Raw genomic sequence first — 13,038 nt, forward strand, 5'->3', positions numbered from 1 at the left:
AAGCATTGACACTTAGAGACGCAATGATGCACCAAAAAGACACTGATACCGAAGGAACTCTCACAAAGCTCTGTTGAACTAATCAATAGAGAACAGAATTGTCACAAAACACGAGTTAAAAGACCTTAATTCGTGTTGTTGTTAAGATCGATATTCTTTCTAATCAGGAAGATCTATTACCCTTTGGCTCATATGATCAAGTCAAGCTAAGCCATGAGTTGGTTGGTTTCAACGACCCCTGGGGGAAAAAAACAGACTCTGTTGGAGTCGGTTCAGAATCAAACTGAGATCACACTTGTTACCAAATTCATTCATCAACCAAGACCACCAAGCTTAATAAACTTGATATTTCACATTTAACCTTTAAATAGATCTAGAAATTGAACTCTAATTGTAGCATCCCAAAGTCCATACATTCTTATTAAATCTCACTCGAACTTATAAACAAAAGATTATAATGATAGTATGTGTTAAGAACTAAGAAGTCAGGTAGTTCATGTTTATTTGGACTGTTCATGTCTAAAAATGGTCATGCTTAATGGACATTGTCTTTATTTCGTGTTATTTGGATTGTCCGCTGATAAACGACTCCATATAATTGACTATAACAAACCATTATATTTTGAACATATGTCACCCATCACCTGTAATGTTACCAGACATTTAGAAGTAGAACAAGACATTTAGAAGTAGAATGAAATTTAAGAGTTGAAAATATTGTTTCACAAATGTTTCAAAGAACCGTTAAAAATAACATGTTTTAAACTGAAAGTAGCCACATATAAATTAAAAAGTATCCAACAGAGAACCAACTGAAACTTTGAGCTTTATAATAAAACTCCAAAGTCTTATCTTCATTCCATCTTTGGCTTGACAACTTTAGCAATCACTCTTTGCCTTCCCGAACCTGAGAAAGAGACAATTTTTTAACATGTTTCAGATTAGTCTCTGTTTGGCCCTTTTTCCCATAAACTTAAAATGCAACTTATTTGTATATACCTTGGCAGGTGATTTTGAAAGAGACCTAGACCTAGACCTGGACCTCGACATTGCCCTGAGTGAAAAGAAGGATTAGAAACATATCATGATTTTGATACTGAAAAAGTTAGGGAAGATGACAAGTTTACCTAGGAGGACTCTTCTTTCTGTCGGGAGATGGCGATCTAGATTTTGATATCGATCTGGAAAGGGACCGTCTTGGTGATTTACTGCAATGAAGATTTTGATAAACAAAAACACACAATCCCAAATTTTTAACTCTGTTCATAATAGGAAGAGCTATACAGAAGATCCAGTGTAAAAACAAACGCACCTAAGATCCTTCCTTGGGCTCCTGCTTCTGCTAATGCTGCGGCTAGAGCTGCGACCACGGCCTCTGCTACGGCTTCTACTCCTGCTTCTGCTTCTGCTTGGGCTTCTCGACTGGGAGCTTTCATATTTCTTAACCTAGATAAACACACACACACACGTTACAGTCAAGGAGAGCACACAGATGAAGACTGCAAGGGGAAACCATACCCTGATATAGCCTCTAGCCCAGGGGTTTCTGAACTCTGTATCATCAAGCTTCCTTATCTGAACAACAATCACAAACTTTCAGCATAGGAAACTTAAAAAAAAAAATTAATAGTTTTGATATACAGAAAGAGAGAAGGACAGACAGAGGGGGAACTTACAGCATACTTCATGTCATCATAATTGGTGTAGTCAACGACACCATAAGTTCCTGACCATAATTAAGATGAGTCATGTGTAAGGAGAAAAGGACATTAACCACAATATATCCCAAACGCAAACGCTGCTCGAGGCTGAATAAAAGGTAAAAAGGTAAGAAGGTGTAAAATTATAACGCACCATCACTGTCACGAGTGACCTCAGCAAAGCACACATCACCAGCTTTCCGCATATGATCCTGAAACGATGGGTTTTAATATATATATATATATATCTAAATAAAGTAGACAACCAAAAATATTATAAAGTAGTCGTCCATCACAACCTTCAAATCTTGCCATGAAGCAGATGACGGAAGTCCACGGACAATAACTGCATAAAGCCATCCAAGAATACATTGAAACCATCAGAAAGATCAAACTTTACAGATACCAATTTTCTAATTACACAAACCTCGGAACTCAGAGTGTCGTGAGACGCCGAACCGGGCAGATCCACCACCACCTCCACCACCATAGCCACCACCTCCACCACGGTATCCACCACGACGATCACCAGAAGACTGCCCTCGACCACCATGGGCAAGCTCAACCTGCAATTCAAAGGAGGTGTTTCAGGGCACGTCAAGTATAAGACCAATCCTGTCAAAAAGCCAAATTGGTAAGAAATGAAATGTTTTATTACCCTCAAGCGAGAGCCGTCAAAGTTGTAGCCATCACGGCCGTCGACGGCGTCTTCCGCGTCCCGAGCATGCTCAAACTACAAAACACTCAACATAGAGAGTTCGGTAAACTTAAAACTAACATCTTTGTACATTTTTTATTAATATAATGTAAATGTTTGATACAAAGAAACATACCTCAACAAAGCAATAGCATGGAGGACGAGGTGGAACCTTCAATTCGATATCAACTATGCGGCCATACTGAGAAAAGATTCTCTTAGAACAGTTGGGATGTCATGCAAAACCAACTAGTTAACAAAAAAATATGGTAGGCAAAACTAAACTGACCTTGTAAAAGAGATCTTCAATCTCGGACTCCCTAATGTCGCCGGGCAAGTTGCCAACATAGATGGAACGAGAAAATCGACCACTCATTTTTTGCAAAGGTTTGTTAAAACAAAGGTAACTGCAGATACGAATAAAAGAAGACAAAATAAATAAAGGACCAAAGTTCACTGCTATAGATAGGCAAAGAACCTCCACTCAGACTAGCTTTCCATCTATCAACAGCATATAGAAAAAAATAGGTATGAAGCAAACCAGGTGAGAGCAATCCTTGGTAAGATCAGTGCTCCACACCCTCCAATGTGCTCCAAACGCTATTATAAATTTTTAAATCTATTTTTCTCCAGATCTTTTTTTTAAAGAAACTCCAATAATAATAAAGAAAGAAAAAAAAAAGACAATATGAAACAAGTCCACATTGATCTCCCATTCCCTCTCTAAATCCCTATGAACCATTGCAATGCTCATGTTCCAAGCGCTTTTGCCATCTATCATAAAGAAAGCATGTGTCATGACATCACGAAACATACACTCATGCCTCTACCTTGTTCAGCAGAACACAACTTTCACTGATTTTTTAAACAAATTGATCTACAGACCGTAATTACAGGGGGAATCTCCAGTTAATTCAGACACATACCTATGAATGTTTTCACAGCAGAGAGCAGACAATATTATGTTTCAAATAAAATTATTTTGCATGTTCGAAGACATATAATCAATCGAACAAAACTTATCAGTACAACGAATGAAACCAAACACAACAGTTTTGTATTCAGAGAGAGAGAGACACAGAGATGACAACGACTTCTTACCAGGAAAAAAGCAGCAGAACCGGAAGCCAATGCGACTCGGAATCGAATAGATATGTCGGCCGTGAAAGTTTTTATCTTCTAGGGTTTGTTTTGTTATATCCATAAACTTACTTATGTAATTTACCGGAATCACCCTTGCGTAATCCCTCAAGTTTATTGTTTTTTATTTTTAGGTCCCTCTTTAAGTGCTTCATTTACAAGTATTACCTCTAAATTATACCCGAATCAAATATTCCCCTTTCCAAGAGAAAACAAACACAAGAGTTGCACGCGTGTGACGTGCAACAAAGAGTTTTACCTTCAGTTCCCTCGTGGTGCTTCACTAGATATGGTTTAAGTGTGTTTTTTTTTTGGCACACAGGTTTAAGTGTGTTTTTCTGTGGATTTGAATTTATTTCTACTTCTCAAACTCTTTTTAAATGGATTTAAGTTCTTCTTTGAAACTTGGTTCAGGACTGATGAAGTTCTGCATGAGTTCACAAATACTTTCTTTTAGCTAATTGTAAAAAAAGAGCTTTGAATGTGGGAGCTGTTCTTATTTTACCTGAGGGGTCTGAATACTAAATCACCGTATCTGGATCTGTTCCACCTCCACTTAAAACATGTTTCAAGCCAAATAAAGTTTTATATCTTGAGGAACAGCTAATAAGCTGCCAACGAAAACATGAAGTTAATTAATCTTTCCATACGTATTTAGTTTCAAAGCAAGCCCAACATGAACCACTGTACAAAAAGTATTATAAAAATAAAGAATATCCTTTTTTTTGGTGCACAAATAAAGAATATCCTAAAAACCAGAAAGACGTAAGAAATATTTTGTTTTTGTTGCCAAAATTTTCCATTACGTTTGACAAAATCAACAAAACAAATAGTCAAAGCTGTTTAACATTGAGTCTATTTAATCCGCAGATGACACACTTACCAAAGACCAGTTCACACAGTGTCTTACTCTTACGGACACTATTTTAATATTGAATTAGTTCATCATCATCTCCAAGTTTTTTTTTTTGAAAAAGGACTTTCGTATTAAATTGCAGTGCTGAAAATAAAATTACAAGACTATAAATTTTGACATCATAGAGTTCAAAGTAAAACTTGGGAAAAAAGATGATTGACAAAATCATATGGAGCTAGAGAATTACATCATAAATCTCTGAGCATTTGAAAAAATTGAGCGAGGAATTAGCTCACTAAATAACTTTAGTTTTGGTTTCCGTGACGACCTCTTCCTCGAGAGCCCCGGCTTTTGCGACCTCTTTCTTACCGTATGCCATTGCATATCTTGGACTTTTTGGGATGGTTTCAACTCTCTTCCAAGTTACTGATACGGTGATACCATTGACGGACTTGTTTTCTTGTGTAATTTTGATATCTTCTGCAATCCTATATAATCTGTCAATTGTCAACATACGTGAAGACGGACCACCAAATAAAATAGTGTTGAAAAAGTATGGATAAGCAATAGAAATCGCTACTAGCACACGTGTAAATGAACATAAATTTTCCAGTGCGATATAGTACGCCATTTTCTTTAATAAATTATATATTTACGACAATTTTTACATTATAATTTTTAATGTAGGTTTGAACATTCATGTAACGTATAAATTTTTTTACCAGGTTTAGATACTACAAATCAATTTTTTCTAATAAGAAATAAATTTAATTAATAAATTTTATTTATATCAAAAATATATACATAGTACAGTTAATAAAAAATAGTAAATTTTTATTAAAAGTTCATAATAAAATAGGTTGAAATAATCGAAAAACAAAATTAAGTAATATTATATGATTTCATATTTAATATAAATACACAATAATATAATTATATAGTTTTCAAATACTAAAATAAAAATATTAAAACATATTAATTTTGTAAACTATATTTTGTTAAAAAAACTATTTCCGCGCTTTAAAAATACGAATCATAATCTAGTGAACATTAAAACATAGACACCATAGTGTATACTATTTTATTTCCACATTATGAATGTGAAATCTGACCAATTGTATTTTTATTTAGTTAAAAACTTTAATTACAAATGAAAAGTAGGAAGCTTCCCTTTTACCAAAAAAAAAAGCAGGAAGCTTCGTAAGGTTACAGTAAAAGAGAGAAAAATAGTAATGGAATTTACAGCCATACATTTATCATGAAGAGAGAAAAGTATATCGGTAAATGGTAAGATAATTAAATAATTGTAGACTATCATCCCTTGGACTTTTCCAAGGCTTCTCAATTTTTACTTTATTTATCTTAATTAATTATTTCCCATAAACAAAAAAAGAAAAAAATCAATTTTCGCTTCTTTGGTTTCAGTGGCTCATTGATCTTTAAAAGCTGGGTCGGTCTATGGAGTAACACATTTTGATCGAGACATCTGCAACCTCCTAACTCGTTTTCAACTCTCTTTTGGTCCGATCATGGCCGTCGCTGAGAATGCTGGTCTCAAAGTGGACTCTTCTGGTCAGAATTTAGACAACAACACTTCTTCTTCAGCTTCCGACACGACGACGAATCCCACTGATGATCAGAGCCCTAAATCCGATTCCTTTCTCGACTCATCGGATCCTCCGACACCAGATTCCGACGATCGGACCAATGAGACTGCCGGAAAGGGTCTGACCCCGAATGGGTTTAACGGAGGAGACGGTGTGAAGGGTGAGATCAAGAACCTCTCCGATGCGTTTTCCAAGCTCAATCCGATGGCTAAGGAGTTTGTTCCTCCTTCGCTTGCTCGAAGTCAATCTGGAGGGGTTTCGAGAAATGGGTTAGGGTTTACTAACGGTTTCACGGCAGCGCAGCCTGTTGTTGTTGCAGATGGAAATGGTCAATTCGTCAGAAGGGTATTATATATAAAGCTTTGACCTTTTCTCTGTGTGTTTTTGTTTACGATGATTTTGGTTTAGCTTGTTTGTTTGTTTGTTGATAAATAGAAAGTTTCGAGCTTTTACGTCTTATTTGAGTCTATGGCTTGATCAATCATTGTATGAGAAGCAGTTTTACTCTTTTGTGTGTGTGGGTTTGTTTTAGTTATAGGTATTTGCTTATTCAGTTACACTTTGGAGAAAACAACGGTTGCCTTTGCTATGCAAAATTCCTTTTTGGTATGTCAATTTTTAAAAAAATTTAACTAGAAAGTATACAGTATTTCTGTGGAAACATTCTTGAGATTGATTTGTTTATCTGCTAGAATAGGCGAAAGAAAAGAGTTACTGCAGAATTTTTCTGTTTGATTGGGTTATCAGTTTTGTGATGATTATGGTGTTTCTCCATTTTTACCGGTTGCCTGCAGAGAAGGAGCTTTGGACAAGGGAGGAGAAGAGTGAACAAAAGAACCAGCTTGGCTCAGAAGGAAGATGTTATCAAGAGAACTGTTTATGTCTCTGATATCGATCATCAGGTAAAAGAAAAATGAAACTGTTACCATTTTTCTCATCCTCTGTATAACCACTGCCTCTCTGTCTGTAGGTTACTGAGGAGAACCTAGCAGGTGTCTTTGTTAACTGTGGACAGGTAAATGAATTTTTTTTTTTTTATGTTAAGAATGTTTTGAGTATCTGCAATAACTCTTTTCCTCGTATGATCTTTTGGGGGGAATCAAAAAGGTTGTTGATTGTCGTGTATGCGGTGATACAAACTCCATCCTCCGTTTCGCTTTCGTTGAGTTCACCAATGAAGGTATTAAACCTCTCTTTACTAGTTGAGTTTTTTTTATAACACTAATCAAGGAATGTTGCTGCAGAGGGAGCTAGGGCTGCCTTGAGCATGACAGGAACGGTGCTTGGTTTTTACCCTCTTAAGGTGCTCCCTTCCAAGACCGCTATTGCACCTGTTAACCCTACTTTCCTTCCCCGGGTAAAGCTCACATAATCATTGGTTGTAAAACTTGGCTTCTGTTTAATCAAATCTTTGATTGTTTCTCTCAGTCTGAGGGTGAGCGTGAGATGTGCCTGAGGACTGTTTACTGTACCAACATTGACAAGCGGGTAACTTTCTTTTCATTTTTTTTACCAACTGCTCAGCTATTTGGAGAAAGAAACTAACATTCATCAATGTCTTTTGTTACTGCAGATTAGTCAAGTTGAGTTGAAAGGCTTCTTTGAAATGATTTGCGGAGAGGTAAGGATTTGGTTTTGTATAATACCATGTGTATTTTTCGTGTTGCTGCTCTTCAATTAATATTTTATAAAATATATATATGTTGTAGGTTTTTCGTTTGAGGCTGGGAGACTATCACAACCATACCCGCATTGCTTTTGTTGAGTTTGCTATGGTAGCTCTCTCTCCCTCTCTCTCTCTTTAATTTTAGTAACACTTTGATTAGGTTCTCAGTTCTCTTCATCTACAAACTCAATACTTTGTTCCGATGTCGCAGGCGGATAGTGCAATCACTGCACTTCACTGCAGTGGTATGGTCTTGGGCGCACTCCCAATAAGGTAAAAGAAAATATTATTTATCTCTTCATTCTTTTTTTTATCATCCCCTTTGATGTCAGTTTTTAGACGTCACTAAACGCAAACTTGAATATAAGCTAATGCAAAATGTTATTAGATTGCTTTGCTTTTTTTCTTTAATCTATTTTATGATTTCATTTGCATAAAAATGTGAGACATATTTACATATGTTAAAATAAATTAGTAGCAGAGTTTGGGGGAATCTTGTATTTATCTTTGTGTTGATTTTATGTGGTGTTTGTGTTTTGAAGGGTAAGCCCATCAAAGACACCAGTGAGGCCGCACCTTCACCGCCCATGAGTGCAACTGAAAAGATCAAATCTATTGTAGAAGAGAAAGAGAGAAAGCAGAAGTCTAAAAGAAGAAGAAGGTACTTGAGGCGTTATGTGTTTATATATATATCAAAATGTTTTAAAGTCTTTTTTTTCTTAAATTTTAAGTTTGTTTCGGAGTCGCAGAGCCTGCCTGCCCGGTATCTTTGAACAACTTTAAGAACTTTGGTCTTTTTTTACTTTCTCCTATCTATATAGAGTCGCTCAAAAACCAAAGACTGTTTTTTTTTTCTTTTGTTATTATTATTGTCGAAATACCCTTTTGGATATTTCTTTTATGAATGGTTTAAGACACTTGGAGCAATTTTTACTCTTCTTTATTTCACTTTGATCTTGTCTGATTTCGGGTATTGTTTGATTTTTTGTTCTTCTTTGTATTATCTTTAGCATCATATGCTTTTTACTGTTTTTAACTTCCAGCACGAGTCTTTTACATAGGATAAGTTATTTGATTACAGTTTTTTGCCGAAAGAAATGTTTTGCAAGTTTTTATCCGATAAATATTTTGAGAAATTTAGCTATTTCAAGCATATTTTCATGATTTTTTATTTCTTCTTACTAGTAAAGAAATAGTTTTAAATTTTTAAAATAAACAACTATGGAAAAAAGCACTTCCATTTCCCCCTTGTCTTTACCTCTGTTGTGGTTACTATTTTTTTCACTGTTATTGTTACTGAGTATATCAAACCATGTTATAAGTATTTTGATCTAGAGTTTTATACATGATTTGATGAAATAACATATTGTTAATACACTAGTATCATGATTAAGACTAGGGCTGGGCGTTCGGGTACCCATTCGGGTTTCGGTCCAGTCTATTCGGGTTTTGGATTTTTGGGGTCAAAGATTTCAGCCCCATTCGGATATTTCTAAATTTTGGTTTGGGTTCGGTTCGGTTCGGATCTTTGCGGGTTCGGTTCGGGTTCGGATAACCCATTTAAAATGTTTTCAAATTTTCAAAATTCATTATATTCTTTAAATTTTCAAAATTTATAAAAAAGATAATATATTACATATAGATTTTCATAACATATATGTCAAAATATCTTAATTTAACATATAAATTGGTTTTCTTAGAATATTTGGATAAAAAATCAATAGATATTTAACTATTTTGGTGTTTTCAGTATACTTTAGCTATTTTAAACATTTACTTTTGACTATTTGCATATATTTTCTGAGTATTCTGGAAAACTTAAAGGTATCTTATATATTTTTAATATACATTATATATTAAAATAATGTATATATTTAAGTATATAAATTTATTTCGTATACATTTGGGTACCCAAAATATTTCGGTTCAGATCGGGTTCGGTTTCGGTTCTTTAAATACCGAAATTTTGAACCCGTTCGGATATTTAATCAATTTTGGTTCGGGTTCGGTGCTACTTTTTCGGATCGGGTTCGGTTCGGTTTTTCGGGTTCAGATTTTTTGCCCAGCCCTAATTAAGACATTAGTTTTTTATCCTCAAATAGTCAAATGCAAATACTAATAGACAGCTTAACTTGCGGTTTTTTTTAAACTTGTGGTCACAATTCTGAGCTTGTGATGCATCCATCATTTTCTTCATTGTTTTTGATGCCACTTAAATATCCCCTTAGTATTAATAGAGGAGTAATTAAAAAGAACAACCTTTAAAGAGTAGAATTATTATTATGTTGCCATTTTGCATAGGTGTCTTCCTCACAATTCATCTCAACCTTCCTATGCATTAATCCTTAAATTACTAGATTATTTACATCAGTTGTCATTGGTATGTCACAAATTTACAGCATATTTTTCATTACATTTTGACTAACAAAATTGATTTTTGTTCTTGATGACCTAAACTATGCGGTTTCTTCTTGACATTTTAAATGCATTTACGTGCACCAAATTAATGATTGACCGTGTAGAGACAAATAGCAAACTATTTCTATAATTACGACCATGATTTATTCAAAATGTAAATGTTAATGTGTCTCGCTCTCTCTCTTACTTTTAGATTGTTAAAATTTTTACAATACGAAAATCTCTTTATTATTAATCAAGACTAGATTTATTACATCAAATGCCATTGGTACTACTAATATTTAGTGCATTGTATTTTATATCATTTATCATGGGAATTGAATTTTAATATAGCGTATGTTATACCTTTTATGTGGATTGACATATTAGAAGTATCTGCATATACAAAAAATCAGTATGATAGCTATAGGAAAATGGAAAAATATCTCTGATATATTAACATGTTATATGCTACATAATTTTATATGTATCTTTTTATATTTATGCTTCGGTGTATATAAATTCAGTAAAGTATTAGGGATCCTCTTCTCTCTAAACTATAAGTTCTAAAATGTAATTTTTTTCCACGAAAACGATCTTATTGTATATCCCTCAAATGGGAGTTTAGACAACTTACATGAATATAACAAATTCGTTAGTATCATAACTATAGCTAAAAGTTTTATTTTTTTTGTCTTTACATAAACATGTTTCTAAAAGGTTATCGATCTTCAGCTGTCAAACTTTTGAACCAGAATGTGAATGAATTTTGTTACACATAATAGATATAAACGTGTAAATCTGGCTTATCCTATATATTAACAGATATATAATATTGTATATATTAACATTACCATTATATTGTATATTGTATATAAATTTATTGATATTGATTTAAATATTTGAAGGCTATTGTTCTTGCAGAACCCTTTCCCAGTTTTGTGACGACATACAATTTGATTCGAAAATTGTATGATTGATTCAAAAATATTATTTGGGGTTCATATGAGTTAATGTAATTTTTAAACTGTTTTCTATAAATTGTTTTTATCATTAAAGACTATTAGTCAATATTTCTGATTCCTAATATTAAGCTGCCATGATAAGTGCTGCAATTATGATTGATTGTAGCGTTTTTTTTTTAAAACAAGATTGATTGTGGCTTTTTGTTTCTTAATCCACGTTATTTTTTGTATTCAGACTTAGATATTAAATCACGCAAAACTTGATTCACAAGTTTAATCTTTAAAACATTTAATAATTAGTCCAAGATTGACGCTAATTAACACTATTCATGCAAAGTAATTTCGTATTCAAAAGAAAAAACAAATATGACATAAACTGATTTAGTAGTCAATCACATTATAAACTGATTTCGTATTCCCTTAAATTGTATATTCAAATTTATTGTTTAAGCAACTGTTTTACTAGATATACACATATGTGGGAGGAGACCCATATATCACTCAGCTTTTATCGTTTTCATATACTTTATTTTTCAAAATGACCAGACTTTATTTCGTTTCTTAAAAATTGTCTAAACATTTTTCTAAAAAAAAAATTCCAATTTTTTTAATCATATTACCGGCTTCATATATTTAAGTGACCTATTTTGAAAAAAAATGATAGATTCGTTTATACTTAAATGAACCCAAATCTATACTAATAAATTTTATACAATTTTGTCCTCGTGTCCACCTACAATTTGTCTACAAAAGATATGATATTATATTTTCTAATTCGTAATGTATGTTTTTGCGTTATCTTTTTTATTCTTACGTTACTTTACGTCTGCATACAATATATATTGATAAATATGTTATTTTAATAATGATATATTAAATTTATCCCGTATCTACTTATAGATTTTATTGTATATAAATTAAAAATATGCTGTCCTTTTGTTAAAAAAAATGTGTTTTTTTATTTTTTGTTCAAAAAAATTTAAAATATAATGTACATTTAAATATTAAATATTTCTTTCACTCCGCGCAAGGCGCGGATCATATCCTAGTCTAAACATAAAGAGCATCTCCAACAGTGAGACTCATTGTAATTCTTAGCACAAGAACATTTCGGATTAATGTTGGATATTTCGGATTTTAAAAAAAAAAAATTTAACCAATCGCAGATCGCCACATGTCAGTAAGATCCATGAATAGTTAATAGATTTACCAGATTTAATCTTTACCCAAAGATTTTTTGTGGCACATAAACCTAAAACTAGCGGATCCCACATAATTTTATATTACTTTCTTGTAAGGATTTTTTGTTAAGGATCCTCCATTGAAGTTGCTCGAAGTCTTGACATGTGATCGTATAAACCCATAAAGCCTTCCTATACTTTAACCGTGGGTTTCTAAATATATAAGACAAAATATATTGCTATCATCTTCAACATCTATCTTATTAAAACAGAAACATTCTCTTGGACCTAACATTTATTTTGTAAGTTTTAAAATTAAATACACATCTATCTTATTAAAACATGAACATTACAACTTCTTCTAGGTAGATTTTTAAAGGTGGACCTCATATATTTAAATTAAATGTCTCATTCTTTATATATAATATGTACCATAGTCTAATTTTGCATTGATGTATTTCCTTAAATACAGTTTTTTTTTTGTCCATATTCCATAAATGACTTTTACATTTATTACATGTCGATTTAAATAAGATATATACTAAGAATACTAAAAATATTAATCGTTCTATAATTATCCCATACAATTTATTTTAAATTGATCAGTATACTTTTATTGGCCATATTGATTTTATTGGTGCGAATAACATTATGTAGATAAGTCATAGACACATACATAAAGATATGACTATTTTTATAACTACGTTGGGTCTAATTTACTTTCCTAAACAAATAACACATAGCTTCATATATTGGTATAGAATATAGTAATATTGTATAGTATTATACTTATACAATAATACTAAAAACAAACCAAACTGAAATATAA

At 32.8% G+C, this 13,038-nt stretch overlaps 2 protein-coding genes across 3 annotated transcripts; one reads left to right on the plus strand and one right to left on the minus strand.

The window, feature by feature from the left end:
* Positions 1-682: 682 nt before the first annotated feature.
* On the minus strand, positions 683-3,591 carry LOC108859152 (serine/arginine-rich splicing factor SR34A). Of its 2 annotated transcripts, XM_018633011.2 has the most exons (14): positions 3,499-3,590; positions 2,939-3,171; positions 2,687-2,804; positions 2,534-2,599; positions 2,359-2,433; positions 2,128-2,266; positions 2,000-2,046; positions 1,855-1,912; positions 1,677-1,726; positions 1,519-1,575; positions 1,313-1,446; positions 1,128-1,208; positions 1,000-1,054; positions 683-907 (listed from the first exon to the last, which is right to left on the minus strand). In XM_018633011.2, the coding sequence occupies exons 3-14, from the start codon at positions 2,771-2,773 to the stop codon at positions 887-889; spliced, it is 870 nt and encodes a 289-aa protein (XP_018488513.1). In that variant the 5' UTR covers positions 2,774-2,804; positions 2,939-3,171; positions 3,499-3,590; the 3' UTR covers positions 683-886. The 2 variants fall into 2 exon arrangements, with proteins under 2 accessions (XP_018488513.1, XP_018488512.1); XM_018633010.2 differs by lacking the exon at positions 2,939-3,171 and having other exon boundaries at positions 3,499-3,591.
* A 2,215-nt stretch (positions 3,592-5,806) lies between these two features.
* Positions 5,807-8,593, plus strand: LOC130495246 (polyadenylate-binding protein-interacting protein 10-like). Its single transcript, XM_056986678.1, has 10 exons — positions 5,807-6,345; positions 6,795-6,902; positions 6,971-7,015; positions 7,108-7,180; positions 7,245-7,357; positions 7,429-7,488; positions 7,574-7,621; positions 7,710-7,775; positions 7,878-7,939; positions 8,209-8,593. The coding sequence occupies exons 1-10, from the start codon at positions 5,923-5,925 to the stop codon at positions 8,255-8,257; spliced, it is 1,047 nt and encodes a 348-aa protein (XP_056842658.1). The 5' UTR covers positions 5,807-5,922; the 3' UTR covers positions 8,258-8,593.
* The last annotated feature ends 4,445 nt before the right edge of the window (positions 8,594-13,038 follow it).

The sequence above is a fragment of the Raphanus sativus genome, chromosome 5, assembly GCF_000801105.2.
Source record: "Raphanus sativus cultivar WK10039 chromosome 5, ASM80110v3, whole genome shotgun sequence".
Taxonomy (NCBI): domain Eukaryota; kingdom Viridiplantae; phylum Streptophyta; class Magnoliopsida; order Brassicales; family Brassicaceae; genus Raphanus; species Raphanus sativus.